We start from the raw sequence: 22747 nt of genomic DNA on the forward strand, positions 1-22747 counted from the left end.
TGTACAGTCATTCTGCCTTGTCACATTTCCTGTCTCAGATTTGCTGAATCAGCGTCTATATTGGGTGGACTCCAAGCTGCACTTACTTTCCAGCATTGACTTCAGTGGCGGCAATAGGAAAGTTCTCATCTCTTCTGCTGACGACCTGAGCCACCCTTTCGGAGTAGCTGTGTTTGAGGTAAGCGTGAAGAAGGTGCAGAGCTGGCTGGGGAGTGCAGGAAGCCACAGGATCTCTTTTTACACACCTCTTGCGTGACAGCTGTGCCCTGAGCACAGCACAGGAAGCTCATGGGATGTGTCAGCTGCTGCAAAAAGCCATTAATCTGATGTGAGTTCAGCAAGGAGTATTCCTTCACTGAGAGACGCAATCAGTCAAATGCAGCTATGTAATGCATTACTTTTGTGGTGGGGAAGAGCACCCTGCCTAAACTGGCACCGCCTGCATAACTGAAGTGGGCTAATGGCAAAATTTGATCTTAGTCATGTTAACTGCTTGTGTAATGGCCAAATCATTGGCAGGAGAAAACACAGGCAGTTTGCTATGATTGTCAGGACATATAGCTTTTCACTAACTAAAGGCCTGATCCTGCTGAGTGAGCATCTCCTGTGAGATAAGACTTCAGTGGGAGCTTCACAGGAGGTGCTAAAGCATCCCGTTAGGATCAAGCCCCTTGAACACAGGGCGTCCTCTCATCTGGGTGTATGGCAGGGATTTATGTGCGCTAATGGCTTTGAATTTGACACTGCAGTTTGCTCTGAACACTTCTTACAACTCATCTGCACTGTGATTTCCTTGCTTTGCATTTTCCCAGGCCCATGCAGCGTGTGCTCCCTTCCTCAGCCTGGCAGGTTGCTAATTGTTTGCGCAGTCATTATATGCTACTGCTTGACAGTCTGCAACAAGGATCAGTGTATCCAGATAGAAATTTGTACAAGCCCTTTGGGAGCTGGCAGTGGTGTTAGTGGGGAGCCTCTCTGCCTGGGAAGAATTGAGGACCCAGTGCACTTGTCTGATGGCAGGATTTTTCCCAAGAAAGTGTCATTTACTTATCCAATTTAAACATAAACCCAGACATTTCTCTCTCTTTCAAGCTGAGTTGGCCGTGCTCTGGTGCACAGCCCTGACAGCCGAAGGATTCACACTCTACTTGCCACAAAATTAAGGGCTTGATCCTGTAGGCACGTACTGCCCTGGTGTGCTTATTGCCATGCATAACCTTGCTGATTTCAGTGGGACTGTGCATTAGATTAAGTACTACATCAACAGTGTTTGCAGAATCCCTTTTACAGTGTTTGTTAACCAAGAATGTTCTGTATACCCCCTTCCTTTATCTGAATCTTTTCTCAAGATAAAAGACAATCTCCTCTGAACTAGCTCCTGAGAACCCACCCTTCCCCCTCCAGCTATGTATTTCATCTTATTAAAAGACGTTGCAAGTGTTATCTTTTCATCTGTCAGCCAGGTCACCTTCCTACAACTAAATCCGTCTCAGTAGCCTTCAGTTCCCACTTACTGTGTCTTACTATGTTGTGCTATTTAGGTATCTCTCAATCTGCAGTAAAGTGCCACTTGCTTCTAAAGATATCATTGCAGGAGATAGAAGTGGGTCTTTTGGATGCTCCCTCTTTAGTGTTTATCCATTGCTGCAGTGTTAGATTCTTTAAGAATATAAGTGGTTTTGCCCTACAGAGATACTTGCTCAATTGAGGTCACATCTTTGGAATGGGAAGGAAGATCAGCTTTCACTGGCACTTTCACTGTGGTACAGGGATCACTAAGATTTCTAACAAATTCCTTCAAATCCTATTCAAAATCCACGGCCATTGGAGTCACAAAAACTCTTCTTTCACTAAACATAATGGACATGGCCACTCTGTATCCAGGCCTGCTCAGAGTGTTCTCCCCTCCCACCCAGCCCCAAAGCTACTCTAAGGGCAGGTCTTCACTACCCGCTGGATCGATGGGTAGTGATCAATCGATCTATCGGGGATTGATTTATCACGTCTCATCTAGACGCGATAAATCGATCCCCGAACGTGCTCCCCGTCAACTCCGGAACTCCAGCTCGCGAGAGGCAGAAGCGGAGTCGACGGGTGAGCGGCAGCGGTCAACTCGCCGCCATCCTCACGGCCAGGTAAGTCGAACTAAGATACGCCTTTCTTAGGTCGACCCCCACCCCCCACCCCAGTGTAGACCAGGGCTAAGGAACTAAGCATTTTTTGCCCTTCTGTAAATATTGCTCTCTAGATCTGTTACCACCTCCTGACACTGAGACACTTGAATCTTTGTGTTGCAAAGCTAAAAGTGGCATGTCATCATCCAGCAGCACCACAAAATGACAAGATTTTCTCAGTCTCAGCAGATGTCTCTAGATCGTTTAGTACGCGATTCTGCAAAGTGCTGACCGCCGCTGTCTCCAGCTGGAGTAGAGGACACGCCAATAACATACTGAAAAATTAGCACCTGTCTGTTTTGCATGTACTTAAAATGCCTCTGATTAATGTGCAAAAGAAGCTGAGATGTAGGCAGCCTTGCCCCAAATGGCCCTCGGGGCTGCTGGAGAACCAGAATCGAACACTTCATGAGGTTTGCATTACCCAAATCAAAATGCCTGTGTGTGTTCTGCAGGATAAGGTGTTCTGGACTGACCTGGAGAACGAGGCAATCTTCAGTGCAAACAGGTTGAATGGCCTGGACATCTCTATTTTAGCAGAGAATCTCAATAACCCTCATGATATTGTGGTCTTTCATGAGCTAAAGCAGCCAAAAGGTAAGGCATGCCATCAGTGCTCCCATAGTCCAAACACCATTCATTCATTTGAGTTGGTAAATAAAATGCCTCCCCGTTGTCTTGGATGGAGCGGTAAGGCAGATGCTGCTAATATAAAATGAATGCCTGATGTTTGAAATTCCTGCATAGTTAATTCAGCGGGTGCTTTTCATTGAAAAACCTGCAATTTGTTTATAATAATTTAATTAGCAGCTTTCCTTTGGAAGTCTAGTCTTAGAGTGATCAGAGCAGCCTGTTGCCTGCTGTTTATTTGAGGTGACACTTTTTAGCAGTGTCACTCAGGACTTGAAAGACCTCTGAACAAGGTAACTTGCTCACCGTTTTCTTAGTGGGAAGAACATGGCTGGGAGACAGCTTTGAGACTGTGGGTATTATGAGACAACAGCTGTGAAATGGCACCTTCTTACTCAGTAGATATGCTCCCTCTGTGTATTCCAGGTCAGATAGGCTCAGTGAGAAAAATGTTTGTCCTACTAGTTACTGGGGCTAGCACTGAAAAGCCTGCACAACTAAGAGAGGAGCTGGACTCTTTCCTGGTTCAGCATAATCAGCACAAAATTCTAACTGAAGAGTTTTATTACTGACGATCATCAACAAACTTGAAATTCAGATCATGATTTGCTTGTAAATTGAGTACATTTGATCTATAGTATTGAGCAGGAAACCCCACAAGACAATTTGAAGCTCTCATCTGAAGATCTCATAGTGCTTTAAAAACACCTGTGAGGCAAGAGTTATTAAGCAGCCAAGTAAATTGAGGCAGAGGTGAAGCTGAAAATTTTAAGGTCTGCCCAGCATGAGACAGTGAGGGCCTGATGTTCAGAAATGCTGAGTATCTGTAGCTCTCAGTGATTCCACTAGAGGTATGAGTTCTCAGCATCACTGAAAAGCAGGAGCTGGATGGCCAGAATTAGAGGATGCTTTGAAAACAATGCCTTAAGTGACTTACTCAGTCAGTGGAATAACAAAGAATGGAACCCAGGCGTCCTGACTCCCCATCCCCTGCTGTAACCATCAAAGCAAAGCAAAACTGTTGCATATAGTATATGAAAGTGGGAGTGCACAATGGTGCGGCTACTGCTACCTTCCTGCATACAAATGGAAGAGCTCTAGAAGATGGAAAACTCCTAGGGGTTCTGAGTTAGAACAGAATCTCATTCGGGGGAGGGGTCTCTTTCCTATGAACAAAGATAAATTGATGAGCATGGTTTGAAACAATACATTTGCTTTTCCCCCTCCCCACCTTGAACAGCTCCAGATTCCTGTGAGCTCAGCTCCCAACCCAATGGAGGCTGTGAATACCTGTGTCTTCCCGCACCGCAAATCTCTCTCCATTCTCCCAAGTATACGTGTGCCTGTCCTGACAACATGTGGCTGCACCCTGATATGAAGAAATGCTACAAAGGTAAAAGCAACCACCTTAATGCAGAGACCGTTCTCTTAGCCTGGTGTTACTCGGCACAAGCTCCTTCGAGCCACACCAGTTGTACCCCACCCTTCCACGAAACCAACTTACATCATCAGTGAAATTTCCCTCTCTCACAACAGTGCAGGAACCATTAGCTATGGTAGTCTGTGTGTTTGGGACCTTTTTGCACATAGCCTGATATTTTTGTTGGTCTGGAGGGTCACTTTATTGAGAATTTGTTTATTCACAAAGAGTAATCAGAAAAGCTAAATGCATGAAAGGGAACAAAGACGAAGTTCCTGATCCAAATCCCATTGATCTCAATGGAAAGACTCCCATTGAATTCAGTGGGCTTTGGATCAGGTGCTACACATGGGAGTGGTTTGAAATCATGGTGGTGAAGCTGGTCAATAAAATCATTCATTAACACCGCCCCATGAGGTGTGAGTGATGTATATTGTATATTTAGGAATATTAGGCCACATTCATCTTCAGTGAACTCTAGTCTCTTCCTGGGAGCTACTAGAGGTGAATTTTACCTAATATTTCCACATGGTGCGAGTTCTGAATTTTGGGGGCCCACAGCCAAAAAAGTATGATAAAGACTTTGAACTTCTTTATGGCACCTTCCACCCACAGCACTTCATAGATATTAGTGAATTAAGCATCATTACACCACTGTGAACTTCGTAAATTATTTCATTTCCATCTTGCACATGGGCAAACAGAGGTATAGCAAGGCAATGGGCCACATAACAAATCAGGAATAGAAACCAGACTCCTATCCGTTAGCAAATCTGGAAAGGAGTGCTCCTTAGCACCATGTGAGATCTGCTTTTCAGACTTCTTTTACCAGATTTCAGAGTCCTTGTTTTGTTTTAACTATATGGGGGTTGCTTTTCAGATCTTCCAGCTGCCTCAACAACTGAGCCAGTTTCAACTCCGGTGTCCACCATCACCACAACTATGATTTCCACCATCATTGCAGCAACAACTAGCAACACCAGCAATGTCAGTAGAGAGAGCTCAAGAGCTGTATCACAATTCTCCATCACAACCCCAGGTGTTGGCTTACCCACAACCACGTCTAGCCTAATAGGCACAAAGATAATGACAACTGGAAACAGCAATTTATCCCAGCACTGTAAGAGATTCAGGTTCCTACTTCTTTACTTTCTGCCAGGCATAGGAGTATCACAAAGATCCATGAGCTAGTATGAGAGCTGGCAGGCCAGATGTGCTATATGCATGTCAGACACAGGCATGCATATATGGGCAGAAATAAAATCAGATTTTTCATCTCAACTCCTTCATTATGATAATAGAAAAGTGTTCCCAGTTTCTCTGAACTCTTTGGTTCCAGGTTGTCGTGTCTGATTCCCTGGGATTCAGTCTTACACCCACAGCATTTAAGGTTCCTATTTCTCAAAGAAAGTTGCACCTGTTTTTCTCAGCACAGTGCTCTGAAAGTTCATGGAGCCCTGCTCTGAAATACCTCTGACAAAGTTTTCCATTAAAACGAGTATCTCCGTGGATTGATGTCCACATCGCAAAAAATACTGCCAGCAGAGGGCACTAACTGGCTTCTTTATTGTCGGTCTCAGGCTAAGTACTGAATAAACCATGAAGGATTTAACTACCTTCCCATTCTTGGAGGTGATCCCTGTAGGTCAGGGTTGCAACACATTGGCAGGGCAATGCAGGGAAGCTGAACTGCCTTTCCATAACCTTGCTGTTCTACAGAGAGGAAGATTTCCACCTCCAACACAGCCCCTTTCACTGGTAATTGATTAAAAACAATAAGACAGAAGACCTCTGGCTTTTCAAACACTGCACTGAGCAAAAGAGGCATCATTTCCATTGTATCTGCAAAGCAGGTGTAGAAATAAATCATGCATTCCTGTTCTCATCAGCAAGACAGGACACATGATACTTGATGCTAAGCAGTGCGCAGTGCTCTTGAGAAAGCAGAATCAATCTTCCAAATTCGTTCTTATCATTCTTACCTATGTAAATCTCCTTCCAAACCCCAGCTGAAAATAATTAGATTCAATGTTTATTAAAATATTTCTAACAAGGACTATTATGGTACCTATCTCATTAACTGGTAAAATGTCTATTTAATAGAGTTACCTGCCAAGGGGATTCATTTAAAAGGATAAACTACCTTTTACATTATTTTCTCTGCATTGGTGTCTCAGTAGATGAAGGAGTTAGCTCCTTCTCTAATTATTCCTGATTTGTCACAGTAAATTCAGTATATTTCTGAGTTTAGTGCTAATTCTGTTAAGATTGCAAAACAGACAGTTTGAAGAATGAGACATTACCATTTATTGGTTTGCTCTTGTATGACATTCCCTTGAATTTTGAGGCAACCTTCCAGGCTCAACTTAGCTATTGCACACGGCATTCTTTGGTGTAGTCACCTCCACAGGAGGATAATTCAAATGCATTATGTAGATAGCTTGGAACCACAAAGTTCTTCTCCTGATAGAGCAATAGCTTGGTGGCTGTGTTGCTACCAGAGGGAGCTGTGTTGCACAAGATGACGAGTCATCTACTCTCTTTGATAAAGACAGAGAATTTCCATTACGGGCCAGATTTTTTACAAACTACCCTCCCTTTTTATGCCCAAACATTAAGAAAGAACTGGCATATTGTATCAGCCCAGTGGTCCAGCTACCTTAATATACTGTCATCAGACCATGACTGGTGCCAGAGGGCATGAACAGAACAGGGCAATTATTGAGTGATCCAGTCCCAGCTTCAGACTGTTGGAGGACACCCAGAGCATGGGGTGCATCCCTGACCATCTTGGCCAATAAGCCACTGATAGACCTACCCTCCATGCACTTACCTAATTCTTTTTGAACCCAGTTATACTTTTGGCCTTATAACATCTCCTGGCCATGAGTTCCATAGACTGACTGTGTGTTATGTGAAGAAGAACTTCCTTATGTTTGTTTTAAACCTGCTGCCTATTAATTTCACTGGGGTTCTTGTGTTATGTGAAGGGGTAAATAACACTTTATTTCCTTTCTCTACAGCATACATGATTTTATAGACCTCTTATCATATTCCCCCTTAGCTGAGCAGACCCAGACTTTTTAATCTCTCCTCATATGGAAGCTGTTTCACACCCCTAATAATGTTTGTTGTCCTTCTCTGTACTTTTTCCAATTCTAATAAATCTTTTTGAGATGGGGTGACCAGAACTGCATGCAGTCTTCAGTGTGTGAGTGTACCATCGTGGACACGTAAATAGATATATGCACACAGAGCCAGGAGAAACAACACCATGAGCCATACACATGGAGAACCAGTTTTGAACCACTGGACCATTACACATGAAATTCTTATGAGATATTTCAATACCTAGAAACAGTCATAAGTGGCACTCTATCCCTACTACCGGTACCTTACACTAACAAACAGATAGTAGGTAATGCAAAGTGCTGTATTTCTTAGCATTGTGTGGGATTTGGGGGGATAGCTCTCCCCCAAGCTGGTCCTTCTCAGGCTGGAAGGCTGATTGTCTGAGAGACACCCCCGCTCTTCATCAGCACTTCTTAAAGCTAGCCCTAGTGTGCTCTGACTTCAGAAGACTCAACTCTGGTACCTAAGCACCGGCTATACAGTCCCTGGACAGCAGGAGCCTAGGTGTGCTGTAGAAGAATCACATTCAGCCTCTAATGGGGAGGGAGCACCTGGTTTCACCTAATAGTTAAGCTAATGAAGGGGCAGCATGAAGAGGTTTAGAAGGGAGTTGGTCAAACGTCATGTGCTTTTCTGTGGCCATATTCAGCAGTCAACTGTGCCCGTCTGTAAAGCCCTGTCACTGTACAGGGGTATGTCCAATTCTTCCTAAAGGGCAGGCCCCTTAGCAACGCTAACCCTTGTTTTGGGTTCTCATTTCCTTTGAGATCCTAGTCCTTGTGTCCTACTGTCACAGTTGTGAGTGACATCTGGAATTAGCAAACTAACAGACCCCACATTTCAAAGGTGTTTCTTATTATTTAGAAGTGAATCTGTATGGTTGTGACACAGCCATATAGCAGGGCGCAAGATATGAAAATTAAGAAAGATGGCAAGCTGCTGGCTCAGGCTTATTAAGTAGTTATTTTATGATTCAGTGTCTTGTTTAAAGATGATTAATTATCAAATATAAGCACACAATAGATATTATTTATAGACCACATACCTTTAAATTTAACCTAGTTTTTTAAAAAAATTTTGAGCTATCATTATAATTATGGTCCATCTTTAGTGCCGTTTGATTAATCAGAACTGTTCTTTTATGGTTACAGATGCCAATGATGGGCAGGGTTTTGGATCAACTGTTAGAGCAGCCATTATTGGAGTTGTAGTTCTTCTTGGTAAGCAAGTTTGATTTAAGCTTAGAATGAGACTACCCTGACAACTTTTTGTAAAAGACTTTTCTGGAGCACAGGGAACTATTGATACACAGTAACTCCTCACTTAACGTTGTAGATATGTTCCTGAAAAAATGCAACTTTAAGCGAAACGATGTTAAGCTAATCCAATTTCCCCATCAGAATTAATGTAAATGGGGGGTCGGGGGGGGGGTAGGTTCCCGGCAATTTTTTTTTTGCCAGACAGAATACTATTATATCTATATACACACACACACACAGAGTATAAGTTTTAAACAAACAATTTAATACTGTGCATAGCGATGACGACTGTGAAGCTTGGTTGAGGTGGTGGAGTTAGAGGGTGGGATATTTCCTCCTGCTAAATGATAAACTAGCACTTGGCTGAGCCCTCAAGGGTTAACTCATTGTTGTTAATGTAGCCTCACACTCTACAAGGCAGCATGAATGGAGGGGGCAGGGGGTTGTGGGCATTTCCCCTTTAAGTATGCTGACCCCACTCTTAAGTACACTGCCTTGTTAAATTAATCAGCAAGCTGAGACCGTAGCTGCTGCCAGGAAGCTCCCTCCATCCTGAGCCCTGTGGTATCCCCTGTCGTTGTCCGTCCCCCCCGCTCTATGGAGATAGGATAAGTGGGAGTTGCAGGGGGTAGGGGGACACCCTGACATTAGCCCCCCCAAAGCACAGCAAGCAGGAGGCTCCCAGGAGCAGCTCCAAGGCAGAGGGCAGGAGCAGCACATGGCAGTGGGGGAGGGACAGCTGCACTGCTGGCAACTGATAGCCTGCTGGGCGGCTGCTGCACAGGGAACTTAGGGGAGGGGAGAGCTGATAGTGGGGCTGCCGGTCCACCCTGGTTCCAAGCCCCCACCAGCCAGCTGCAACGGGCTGCTCTTCCTGCAAGCAGTGGACAAAGCAGGCAACTGCCGAACAATGTTATAAGGGAGCATTGCACAACTTTAAATGAGTATGTTCCCTAATTGATCAGCAACGTAACAATGTTAACCGGGATGACTTTAAGTGAGGAGTTACTGTACTGTACTGCAGGTTTGAAGGGTACAGGAGCAGAGGTCCACATGGGACTATGTTTGCCTTCCCCAAGTAGCCAGATGACAGCTTTTTCTCTTCTTTTCTTCAGCGGTCATTGGTTTGCTGTGTATGGGAGGGTACCTCATCTGGAGGAATTGGAAAAGGAAGAACACTAAAAGCATGAACTTTGATAACCCTGTGTACAGAAAGACAACAGAAGAAGAGGATGAAGAGGAAATCCATATTGGGCGGACTGCACAAATAGGGCATGTCTACCCAGCAGTAAGTATCTCTGTGCAAGCTCCCAAAGGAAAAGCTTTTTCTTAAGAAGGTTTGACTACAGAATGATCTCAGCTGATCATGAGGTTGATTACAGTTACTTGGCATCAGACAGTACATTAAATGAGGGGTTTGTCAAATTTTTGTCTTTTAGATTACTCTTAGACTTGTATGTAGCTCATGTTGCGATATCTTTGGAACATACAGTAGGAATTTACTATATGAGATTAGATCAATTGTCCATTTAGTCAGGTACCCTGTCTCCAGTGGCCCTGGGTGCTTAAATCCCTGCAAGTCACCCCACTGAGAAATTCATGTCTCTAACACGCCCATCATTGTAGTGGTAAGCACTAATAACACGCAAGAAAAATGAACAGGCTGTCCTATACACGAGTTTTTCAAACCAGGGACAATGACTGCTGCTAAATGTTAGGCTGTACCCCGGTGGGAAGGGTTTTTCTCCTGCCCCCAGCTTGCAGTCAGACTTATGCCTTACTCTTTTCCATCCACTGCCTTTTCTTGCCAACAATAAAGTCCAGTTTCTATTTGCTAGGGGGAACACAATACTTTTCTGCTTATATAATTAGATACAAACCACTAAAAAGTGTAATGCTCTGCAGTGAAGAGTGAATGAGATTCCAAAGGGAGTCAAGCAAAGTTGCCTTAGCAAGATGAGGCATAGAGATGGGATGGAGGAGTAATGCTTTGCTCTACAGGTTCTGCTGTAACTACATAATGGGACTTGCTGATGGAGACACCAGAACCCACACAGTGGTTTCTTCAAGGGAGTGTCCCTTCAGGAAACAGGCAGCTTGGATGAAGTGTAGGAATAGTAACTGAGTCGTGAGGGGGAGGACAAAGAGACAGGAGTAAAAGCAGTGCAGGAGTGAGGAAGGGCACTATCTCAATATCGCGGACTGAGTAATAATAGCAATCCTTGCGCTGCTGTCATACCTCCCATCCGAGGATTTTAATGTGTGTCACAAACGTTGATGAACTTGGCCTCCCACCACATCTGTAGTGCAAGAAAATAATGATTATCCCCATTTGGGGGAAGGGGAATTGGAGGCATGAAGGACCAGGTACTAATAAGTACTACTCAGTGTAGGGATTACTCCATTGAAATCAGTGGGATTTTTTTTTTTTTTTTTTTTTTAGTGAGGGGAGGTGGTATTCATCATGAGTAAGATATCAGGTCCAAAGAGATCAAATGATTCTCTGTCACTCAAGCATTTACCACTATTGTGTTTTCCTTCCTCCACAGCGTGTAGCATTGAGCCTGGAAGATGACGGGTTACCATGAGGACCATGTCGCTGCTCTAGTCCCATACCTAATGGCATAATATGCACTGAACAGATTCACTTTGGATCATGGAACCCTCCCCCGCCTTTCCTTTTCTTCCCCCTAATTAATTACTATTTATGTTGCAGAAGGGTAACCACAAAGTTATAATGAACTGCAAACATCCAAAGGATGTGAGAGTTTTGTATGTATAATCTTTTATACACGTTTTAACTTGTTGCACTACCCATACGTGATAGTGAAGAGGCTACTACTGCTGAGCTACTAACCCAGTATACGTAACCAGCCGGGTTCAATAGCTATGCATCATTTTAAAACTATATTTATAGAGGTTTTGTAAATAGGTTGAACATGCTTTGTGGCTATCCATCAACATAAGTAAAAAAAATTCTATACAAGCGGTTTAGAATATTTATTAACAAAATTGGGATATAAGATTTGTTCTGTAAAGAGGGGTGAGAGTATTTATTTTTTGTATGTTTGGCTTGCTGTGCATATATCTGTCTAGACTAGATAGATATACAGACATATAAATATATACATATATATACATATAAATATATTTTAAAACTACTAGCCCAAGTCTATGGGAATTAGGGGGATTGAATTCTTAAGGAATGTTTATGGAAAATTTGCTTTGAAGTCTAAAGCCACTGGAGTAAGAAACAGCTGTACAATAGGATAGTCAATGAATGAAGCACTCCCATAATGAATTTCTGCTGTCAAAATGGTTTACTTTGTATTTCAAGCCCAGACAAATGTACTGGCCCAGGACTCAGGCACTAGCACCCTTGATTTCCTTTTTTAAAAAATCTTTACATCCAAAATGTCTCCATACAGTGACTTCTCTTCACTTAGTGTATCTCACATAGAAGAAACTCCTATAGGTTTCAACATAGCTTTACGCCGTGTCTGTCTCCATGGAGGTTATTTGGTGTAGGATTTTTTAAGAAAACCTAAATCTGTCATTTTTTTTCTCCTCCATGGGAATCTTTTTTACAGCTTATAAAAAGTGATTATTTTCTCTGTCTGGTAGTCATATATCAACTCCCTGGAGATCGCTCATCACAAAATCTTTTATTGCTGTGCTGCTACTGATTGTTAACACTGTTTAAATGAATGAAGTGTTAGGAAGCACAGAGATGCAGTCCAACTTGCATACCCGGAATTCACAGCAGGTATATTCCAAGTGGCTGTAACTGGAACATCCAGCACCATAACAGTGCATTCACCACAGCAGGTTGTCCATGGAATGTGGAGCAACAGGAAAGGGGTTAAAGAACAAAATGTTCAGCAGACTGCCCTCGAATATACAGCTCTTGGTAGGATGGCTGAAAAGGTAACTGGAAAAAAAAACAGAACAAAAAATCCTTACAACAGTGGTCCCTAAACTGTGGGGCGTGCCCCTCTAAGGGGGGCATGGCAGAGCTCAGGCCAGCCCCCACAGGGGACAGGGAGGGAATGCCATCAAGCTCTACTCCTGGCCCTGACCGTGGCCCTGCTTCCAGCCCCCAACTGCGCTCCTGGGGGAGGGTGCAGACCATTGGGGGCGGCGGGGAGGAGTTTGGGGACCACTGCCTTACAAGACCTTTCACTCTCACCTGTTCCTAAAGCTGAGCAACTCTGGGACTATCATACCAGTGTTAGATGACCTGGCACCCCTTAGGCTATTCTCTCCAATTGGAACAATGGTGGATGTGCAAAGTTCTTCTACTACAAGTCCATGCACTGTGTGCATGAAGGAAAGAACAAAAACTGAGCTGTACATGTCTGTGATAACACTAACAGCAAACTGTAAATATGTTTGAAGGCTCTAAATTTTGATACTTTTTTAAAAAAATAAAATAAAAAAACTGTACAAATGTGTGTATAAAAAGCAGCAATTTTTTCAAACTGCTTTAAATTAATTTGATGTCCAGTGCTGGTTTCAAACTTTACAGATTTGTAACCAATCAAAAGAAGTCAGCCACCAAATTTGTTTTTTAAATAAATTATTTTAAACAGTTGGGATTGTTGGGACATTGTTTAACACTGTAACCAGTTCTGATCTCTGTCCTGTCATAATGAAGTTCTGTTAGAATGAGTTCTTGCTTGGTGCCTTTTGTGTTTCAGTTTTCATTTTATGGACAAAAGAATTGCAGGAGTGGGGGGGAGAATATGGTCTGTATATCGTTTGCTGTACTTACATAAAAAGGAGTACTGAAAACCAAATGAATTCATTTGTAAAACAGTGCACTGTTTCCACAGAGAGATTAAATTTTTTTTATCTGGGATTTCTGATGCGTTCTGTTATTTTACAGTACATCAGTGGTTTTCTCCACAGACTATGTCTAAGGGATCTGCAAAGGTTGTCATTACCACAGAACAGTAGTTTTCAACCTGTGGTCTGTGGACCCCTGGGCATCCGCAGACTATATGTCTAAGATTTCCAAAGAGGTCTAGCCCTCCATTTGAAATTTTTTTAGGGGTCTGCAAATGAAAAAAGGTTGAAAACCACTGCAGTACATAAATGAAAAATTGTTATTAAGAATTGCAGCACTTTGATGCCAAAATATTACGATCTTATGCAAATATCAGACTCTTCTGATTGACACATACACATCGAACTAGTCCCAAGGAATGGGTCAGCTTTTAATTGCCTATAGCCAAATCAGGACATAGCAGTGCTGCTCTACATTCTAGCTATGTAAGAATTCTCTGTTCTCTTTATGGTCCCAGTCAGTCTGTATTTAACATCCCTGTTCTTCCAGTCTACAACTGTGCAGCCCCAACCCTGGACACTACATAACCTTTATATGCAAACGAAGGGATACTCGATGGGCAATTCTGACTACCGTCGAGTCCTCTTTCTCTACTCAGACTGTTTGTCACCTTCAAATTGCACAGAAAATACTGCATGTTTCAGTTATGCTTACATTATGTAAAGTTTTATATAGGTGACAGAACTAAAATCCATATAATTTGAGGTTCATATAACCAAGACAGCCTGCTGCACACAAATATATTAACTTTTACCATTACAAAAAACTACATTTTGTCTCTGTTCTGTAAAAGGAGGCATATGGTGCATTCGCTTGCCATATGTAGAAGTGTTATTGCTTTTAATCTAAGCCATTTAAAGAGTGCCCAGATATTCCAACAATGGATGTCTTATAGTACTCATCATTATATTAATAATAGCTTCACAAACCCAAAACAAAATTACAGCACAGCATCTACTGACATGGAGACATACACTTAAGAACCAAACTTCAAAAATAACTGTTACACTTCATTTGGTAATCTTGCATAATACCTTATGTATGGTTTGGAAGACCAAATGGCAATCTACTACTATTCTCCTCATTACATACCAAGCCCGGATCAACCAGAAACAGGCTAAAATCCATAACGCTCACTGCTACTGATTAATTTTGTAAGCATCACTGCTCTGCCAAGTTTAACTACAGGTAACTACTACATGACTGGTTAAATAAGGAGGGAAAAAATCCCCAAAACTGTACAAGATTAAAGTCAATAATGTACAAAAACTAGGGCTGGTCAAAGATTTTTCCATCTAAATGATTTTTTCATTGAAAATTGGGTTTTGACTACAGCATATTTTTCGCTAATGCTGTCTGCCCTTCATTGACATTTTAAATTTTTCATTGAAACACTGAATGCCTGAAAACTGATATTTTGATTTTTAATTTTTTGCCAAAAATGAAGTTTTTCATTGAAGGAAAAAGCCTTGTCCAACCAGCTCCAACAAAAATGCTCCAGCTCTGCAGGAATCCATCAGCTAACCCAGGTGTAATGTTTTGGACCGTTATTGTCTATATTACAATAGCACTGTCAGAGGCTGTAGGCATGCAGTAGAACCAAATCTCTCACAGGGGGCTTGAATGCCCTCATATATGGTGGAGGGCCATTAGGGCCACGCTGGAGCCAGAGTCCCCAGGAAGAGTGCTGACAGAGAACTCGGGGAGGTAATTTGTAGTTTTAGAAAGCAATGAGGCTATAAAAAAAAGTCTCTCTCCAGCTTTTCCTTAGCAGTATTTAGCTTTCTGGCTAATGTGGTCTGGAGCCAATTACACAGTATACCTCCACCCTTCAAGTGGGGTGGTATAATTCCCATCTTTAGAAGACATACCCACTCCAGTTCTGATCAAGCTAGCGTGCTAAAAATACCGTGTAGCCACAGGAGGGGCTAGTCACCCTGAGTACATAACTAGAGTTTCTGACAGGATTATGCTTGGGGCAACTAGCTCCTTGCCCTGCTGTGGCTACACTATTTTTAGCATGCTAGTTCAATCAGAACTAGTGCAGGTATAATCTCAAGATGGGAACTACACCCCCAGTGTAGACATACCTTTAGTTAAAATTTAAGAAGGACAAACTCAACAATTTGAAATAGATGTAGCATTAAACAGTGAAACAGATCAATACTTTACAAACCCCCCTCTGAGGTGTCACACTTTTCTTCTCCTGAGGGCAAGCGTCTTTACCTCTTCCACGAATCAACAACACAGTTCTTCCTGCCATGGTAAAGCCAAACGTTGAACTGCCGTAGGAAGTCCCACAGCTCCCTTGACCTGGAGAAGATGCAAGCAGCATAACATTACCAAGGGCAGTCAGGCACTAAACACACAATAAGATGTAAACAGACCTCTATTCACCCCCGACCCCCCCGTCAAAAGAATAAATATTGTAGCAAGAGAGGTACATACAGAATGTACCAGAGTGACTAGATGCACTTCCAGAGATGCAGGAGATTCTTATGTCCTATAAGGGCTCCCAAAATCCTACCCACTAATCCAAACTTTGACTATCTGGGGCTCTCAGTAGCAACACGGAAGTAGGCAGGATTTGTCTCTGATTGACTAGGAAACTTTGCCTCAGTGGGAAGAGACCCTCTTAACAAAGAGCCACGTGTCGTAAGATCTGCCTTTAAGTCTTTTCTCTACAATCACCTTTGTTCTTTGGAGGAAGTTTATCTACTTGATTTTTACATAAAGTGGCCAACAAACACCAGTGATCACATCAAATTATGATGATTCACTGCTTGTTAGAACTGAGAAAAATAAAATTACCATCAGGTCAAGATTCTGCTTCCAGAGGTTTTTTTCAGTGTCCTCAAAAGTTTGCAGAAGAAAATCAAGTAAGTGTCTAAGGGTTGCAGATAAATGGAACAAACAATCCTACAACAGGCCATGTGAACAATGTGGTAACAATACAGTTTTAAGTACCAAATTCATTAAAGGTCATTTTTATTCATTAAAAAATGTACAATATTTGTAATCTTATTTTCTTAAAGAGAACACTGTCAAGTAGTTTAGGCCTTTGATTAGCCTGTTATTTTTATATTGAAATATATTCAGAAAAAATAGTTATTACCAAACCTAATAACCTAACTTGAAAACACAAAATCATCTCTCATAAAGTTTGCAGATAACACCAAAACTGCAGGAGTGGTAAATAATGAAGAAAACAAGTCACTGATACAGAGCAATGTGGCTTGCTTGTAAGCTGGGTGCAAACAATATGCATTTTAACACAGCTAAATGTAAACGTATACATCTAGGCACAAAGAATGTTGGTTGTACTTACCTGATGGAGGACTCTATCCTGGGAAGAAGTGACTCTGAAAAAGATTTGGATGTTGTGATAATCAGCTGAATATGAGCTCCCAGTGTGACACTGTGGCTCATGAGTAGTAGAGAGGTTATTTTACCTCTGTATTTGGGACTGGTGCAACCACTGCTGGAATGCTGTCTCCAGTTCTGGTGTCCACAGTTCAAGAAAAATGTTGATAAATTGGAGAGGGTTCAGAGAAGAGCAGTGAGAATGTTTAAGGGTCAGAAAACACGCCTTATAGCAATAAGCTGAATGGATTGAGTCTAACAAAGAGAAGGTTAAGGGTTAACTTGATTACAATCTATAAGTACCTACATGGAGAACAAATATTTAAAATGGGCTCTTCAATCTAGCTGAGAAAGGTATAACACAATCCAATGGTTGGAAGTTGAAGCTAGAGAAATTCAGACTAGCGATAAGGTATACATTTTTAACAATGAGCATAATTAACCACTGGAACAACTTCAAAGGTTGTGGTGGTTCTCCATCACTGACAATTTTTAAATCAAGACTGGATGTTTTTCTAACAGATATACTCCTTTGGGGAAGTTCTATGGTCTGTGTTATACAGGAGGCCATACCAGATGATCACAATGCTTTCTTTTAGCCTTGGAATCTATGAACAAATCTAAACAGAACAGAAAAATACCCTTCCCTTGCTAGTAGAAAACACTGCACTACGAGAATGTGGTGGTGCATAAAAAAAGTTACACTGACAATGAAAAAAAAAAAGGTTATACAGAGTAGTCTCTATAGAAAAGTCTGTACAGTCTGTGGAGAGAAATGCAAAAAGCGAACATATAATAAAAAATGACAAATAAGGGATACAGAATTCCCAGCATATCACAGTCCCAATCCTGGTAGAAGTTTTCAGGTATTCCAACTATATTTATAATTTTTAATTCCTGGTAACTTTAGGTGGCGTTAACTACATTACCAAGAATTTTTTTTAATATTTAATTTATTTTTATCTAATATCACTATTTACACATTTTATCTTAGATGGCTCATGGGACAATTTAAAATACATCTTTGTGGTAACACTGAGTTCTCTAGTTTCATTAAAACATGGTATATCTATGTTTTTATATAAATTCTTCAGCTTCTGCAATGACTGTGCATCAATGGATTGGGGGTGGATTACTGCCCTCTTCGGGATGGCGTATGTATCAGTTCCTTGCACTGACTCAGCTCTCCATTAGATAGGTCACTGGACAGGGGAACAATGTCTTTCCAACAAAAGTCTTAAATTCCCTTCCTAATCCACATCCTGTCCAAGGGCGGCGAGTTATATGGGTCTGTGGTGCCCAGGCTCCAGCAATATTCAGTGCCCAGGATCCCGGCTCCACAAATATTTGGGGCCAGGTCTCTCCCCTGGCCCCGCCTGCCGCCCCAGCGCGCCTCCCCGACCACCACTTGCTGCCCCCGTGCACCTCCCCCAAGCCCCAGAGTGTCCCTGCCTCAAGCAAGTGGCTGCCTCCACGTTGCGCTCTGCTTAGCTGGCTCCAGGCATCAACTGCCGCTGCACAGTCCTAGTGCCCCCCCCACCCACCCATTAGTGCCACGGCAGGCTGATCCTGCCCCTACCCTTCCGCCTCGGACTCTTCCCTTTTCCGTCGGGAACCTCCACCAGCACAGGGGCCCCCCCCCGCCCACAGTCACCACTCCTACCCCATGCTGGGCAAGGGGCAGCCCTACCCCCAGTGAGACTACAGTGGGGCAGCAGCAGAGGAGGAGGTGCACATGTGATGGCAGCCCCCCCCGTCCCCCGTGCACCCACCACAGGGAAGGCGAGGGAACTTCCTGAATCTGAAAGGGGCCCTAGGAGCACGTGCAGTGACAGTGGTGCGAGGTGAGTGTGCTGCCGGGGGCACCATCAAAAATTATACAAACCTACCACCCCTGATCCTATCTAGTGACTAGGGAGAATGTGCCTCCATGGCCATGAACTGTTAGAAACTTCTCATTACGGGGTGAAATTCACCCCTGTGCAGAGACTCCCCCAAGGTCTAGGCACAAGTCCTATTTGAGAACTTAAGTGGTGCGTATGTTTTGTGAGGGGTTCTCCACACGGGTGAATTTCACCCACATTAACTAGTCTTCCTGGCTAGTTGAAAGAATTAGAAATTAAACTGTTAACCTTAAAGACAGCAAAACACGAACAACCAACAACACAGGAGTCAACGGTGATCATTAGAAAGGAACTGCAGGAGCAATTAGATCAACAAGAAAACATGGAAATCTCTGCTGTAGACTACAAAATATCAACTGAAAGTTGTACACCAGAAAATATCAATTAAAAGTTCTACACCAAGACCCCAATCCTACAATCCACATGGCAGATCTTTGGACCACCCACTGACATCAAACCTTTTGCAATGCGCTGCCATAGGAACACTGATTTACATTCCAGGCCTGGTGGTCACCTGTCTTGGGCCGGTGGGAGCTGAGTAAACCATGGAGGGATGGGCAGTCTCCTGCTATCTGTATTGCTGCTGCAGTGCACAGGAACCCGAATCATAATCGGGGCCCCCATACTAGATGCTCAAACAGGTAGATATGAATAATTAAACTGCTGCTTTCAGATTCATTACAGCAATTGTGATTGAACATAATCTCTGGCCAGCCAGTAAACAGAAACAGAAGAAAGAAAAGTCCCACCCATTTCTCCAGAAGGAAGGGGTACTGACTCAAGGATTAAGATTTAAGGTTTTGGATTAGAAATTGGTGGCAGCATCCGCCAAAATAAACCAAGAGGCTACAGACTGAGGAATGTTCTGAGATCTGGATCTTATACTGGGTAATGGCGAGCCAGGTATCAAGTGAGATTTGGAGAATACTGAAATTTGATTAGAAACAAACAAAAAACCTTTAATGTGGTGTAATGTATCAATTCACACTCACTGTACTCAGCAGTGGAAGAGCATTCTCTCTGTGCTTCACAGAGCCAAGTATTTACAAAGGGCACCTTAAACCTGGGCGGGGGTGGGGAGGGACTGAAAATACTGTAACATTTTAAGAGCTGTTAAGGCAACAATATTTATACTGAGCTAGGAGTTAGAGTAATTTAAGGAAGCAAATATCCTTGGTAATTTGACAGGACAAATGGCGACATTTACCCAGTTATATTGCAAAAAGAAAAGGAGTACTTGTGGCACCTTAGAGACTAACCAATTTATCTGAGCATAAGCAAAGTGATAAGGTTCAAAAGGTTTTCTCTCCCCCCACGCCACTCTCCTGCTGGTAATAGCTCATCTTAAGTGATCACTCTCCTTACAATGTATATTTTTTCATGGTCTGTGTGTATATAAAATCTCCTCACTGTACTTTCCACTTTATGCATCCGATGAAGTGAGCTGTAGCTCACGAAAGCTTATGCTCAAATAAATTGGTTAGTCTTTAAGGTGCCACAAGTACTCCTTTTCTTTTTGCGAATACAGACTAACACGGCTGCTACTCTGAAACCAGTTATATTGCTGGATCATACATGATCAGGGAAAGGAGGGAGCTAAAATGTTTTCCATAACTCCAGGTTGGTTCAGTACTTCCACACCCTTGTCTAAGGACCACCGGTTTATGTGGAGCTATACAACTTACATTTACAGCTTCCCTATACTACGGGGAAGAAACACTTCTACGGATGAACTGATAAGTCTATTTCACGACTCATTCAGTCTCTGGCCTTTGCTGAAAGTGCGCCCAACAAAGAGACAATTAGTGCCAGCTAAGTGAAAAATCTCTGACCCTATACATTTTTCTCATATAATCCAGAGCTCCCTTCTAAACTGTTGGTACTTCCAGGTATAATTTTGGTCTAAACACTGAACCTGATCTGAACGGTGAGTTCAGTGTTAAGACAATGAGCAGCAGGAGGAAGGCTAATATGTTTATGTAAAGGATAGTGAGTTTTGATGGTAGGGAGTTTCTTACAATAAAAAGGTTAGGTGGAGTGTGAAAATTGTTGTAGTCAACTGTACAATGAGACAATTGGATGATAATCTGCATTAGAGCTAACATTCAGTCTATTTATTAGCTGTTAGCAATGACTGTCATAATTAAGTTGCCTGAATTGTCTGCACATTACTTCTGCATCATTAATTTGTCATATTTGCTGTTTATTAGTCTCTCTGGTTTTGCTAATCCCACAGATGGCATGAAATCAGATAAGTCATTCTATCATTTCTAAACTAGAAAATAAAGCTGTAACCATGATTTAAATGCTTAGGGCCTGTTTCTTTGCTGCCTGACACATTGTGTCGTCTCCCCTATGCAAAGTGGAAGTAATATGCTACCATTCTGATCTGTAGCATTTTACACCGACTTTGCAATCCTTTTGCACAGATAAAAATTATTTCACAAGGTGCCATTATGATCCCTTTATGCTGCTCTCATAGCATAATGGAGGCCAAAATGCCCCCTGGGGAATTGCTCCAGCAGCGCAGATGGTCCTATGCTGCCTCCCTGTGCAGACACTGGTGTAAGGATGTGTTGGGGACATGGCTAGTGCAAGAATGGATGGAGGCTATTCTGGGCTGTGAGACGGCCCACTGGTTAAAAAGCTGTTTGAAAGCAAATTTTAAGTACGGAAATTTGCTGATATGGTGCAGTATCTCTTTAAGGCTCTTACAAGTACCTTTGCAGCGTAATGAAGAGTTCAAAGAGATCTCTGAAATAGTGTGTCTAAAATATAAAGACTAGAGATTATTAATGTTTTAAGTTTACATAGCATGTTGTATTGAACACAATAAGAACACAATAAAAAAAACAAGGGAGGGAAAATGTCTTGAAGTATGTTAAGAATGGGGACAGGAGTTATACTTTCCATTAACAACTGTTAAAAATAAATTTGTTTCAGATTTCAGAGGAGGAGTGGGAGAGAGCAAAGTGGATGTGCAATGCTGCAAATCTTCATTAAAATAAGGGAAGAACTCATCTACCACTGCTGAAAATACAAATTCATTTAGTGAGGCTAAATGATTCACTGTGTTCTCAAACTGAAAATTACTTAAACTACACTTAAATGCACGGGAAAACAACTATAATTTATTTTAATATCTTGTGGTAAGGGAGGAAGTTACGCATTAATGTGAAATTTCTAATGTCCCTGATGTAAGAGGTATTCTTCATATAGGAGGAAGGGGGTAAGAATGTGAGTTGATATATTTCACCAGGTAAGGACTGCTGAACATCTGAGTCGCCTTCTTGTTTACCAAATCCAACCACCTGAAAATTCAAAGGCCAGAGGGTTACCAAGAAGACAGTAGAAGTTTGCATGCTTAAAATCTAGACTAAGAGTGAGTCATTTTAAGCATATTTTAGCTAAACAATAAGTTTCAATCTGGACTCCATGGACACTCAATAACTATAGCAGTAGAGACCAAATTAAGGGTATGTCTACGCCGCAATCAGAGCTATGACCACAGCCCATGCAGACATACCTGCGCTAGCGCTGATCTAGCTAACTCAAACAACAAGAACAGTAAAGCCACAGCAGCATGGGATAGCTGATAGCCACTTAAGTCTACACCCAGGGTTCTAGGTGGGTTTGTACAGCCTGTGCTGCCAGTGCTTCACTGTTACGGTTATTCACACTAGCTAGAGAACAAAACTCGCTCTAGGATGTCTACACTTTGCTGCAGTCACATCTCTGATTCCAGTGTAGACATATCCATAGGCTTTTACTTCTTTCTGCAACTTTCAGAGTTAAGCAATTTATTCCTAATACTATGAAAACTTTATATAGACAAAATTAAGTTTTATTCCTCTCCTCTGATATGGGTTTAAAGCAGTAACAAGAGTTCAGATATTAATAGCTATAGGAATAGATATTTTCAATTCTATCATTTAACTACTTTTTAAAAACTGAAGGTTGTTCTTTCTGTTAGGGTGCTTCAAAGTGCTGCAAAGATGACTTACATAAGCCTCTTC

At 42.2% G+C, this 22747-nt stretch overlaps 2 protein-coding genes across 4 annotated transcripts in view; one reads left to right on the plus strand and one right to left on the minus strand.

Moving 5' to 3' along the window:
* The window catches only part of LRP8 (LDL receptor related protein 8), a 271670-nt gene extending 258194 nt beyond the window's left edge, over positions 1-13476 (plus strand). For all 3 annotated transcript variants that reach the window (XM_007062181.4, XM_027824600.3, XM_043553147.1), the window contains 7 exons: positions 39-178; positions 2630-2771; positions 4045-4197; positions 5105-5344; positions 8508-8576; positions 9731-9903; positions 11165-13476. In XM_007062181.4, the coding sequence (XP_007062243.3) occupies positions 39-178; positions 2630-2771; positions 4045-4197; positions 5105-5344; positions 8508-8576; positions 9731-9903; positions 11165-11203 (956 nt within the window). In that variant the 3' untranslated portion in view covers positions 11204-13476. The remainder of the gene's footprint in view (positions 1-38; positions 179-2629; positions 2772-4044; positions 4198-5104; positions 5345-8507; positions 8577-9730; positions 9904-11164) is intronic.
* Positions 13477-20226: 6750 nt separating this feature from the next.
* The window catches only part of LOC102932297 (nardilysin), an 86376-nt gene continuing 83855 nt past the window's right edge, over positions 20227-22747 (minus strand). Inside the window, exon 30 of the mRNA XM_043553148.1 lies at positions 20227-22042. Coding sequence (XP_043409083.1) covers positions 21863-22042 — 180 coding nt within the window. The 3' untranslated portion in view covers positions 20227-21862. The remainder of the gene's footprint in view (positions 22043-22747) is intronic.

Source organism: Chelonia mydas, chromosome 8, assembly GCF_015237465.2.
Source record: "Chelonia mydas isolate rCheMyd1 chromosome 8, rCheMyd1.pri.v2, whole genome shotgun sequence".
NCBI lineage: Eukaryota > Metazoa > Chordata > Testudines > Cheloniidae > Chelonia > Chelonia mydas.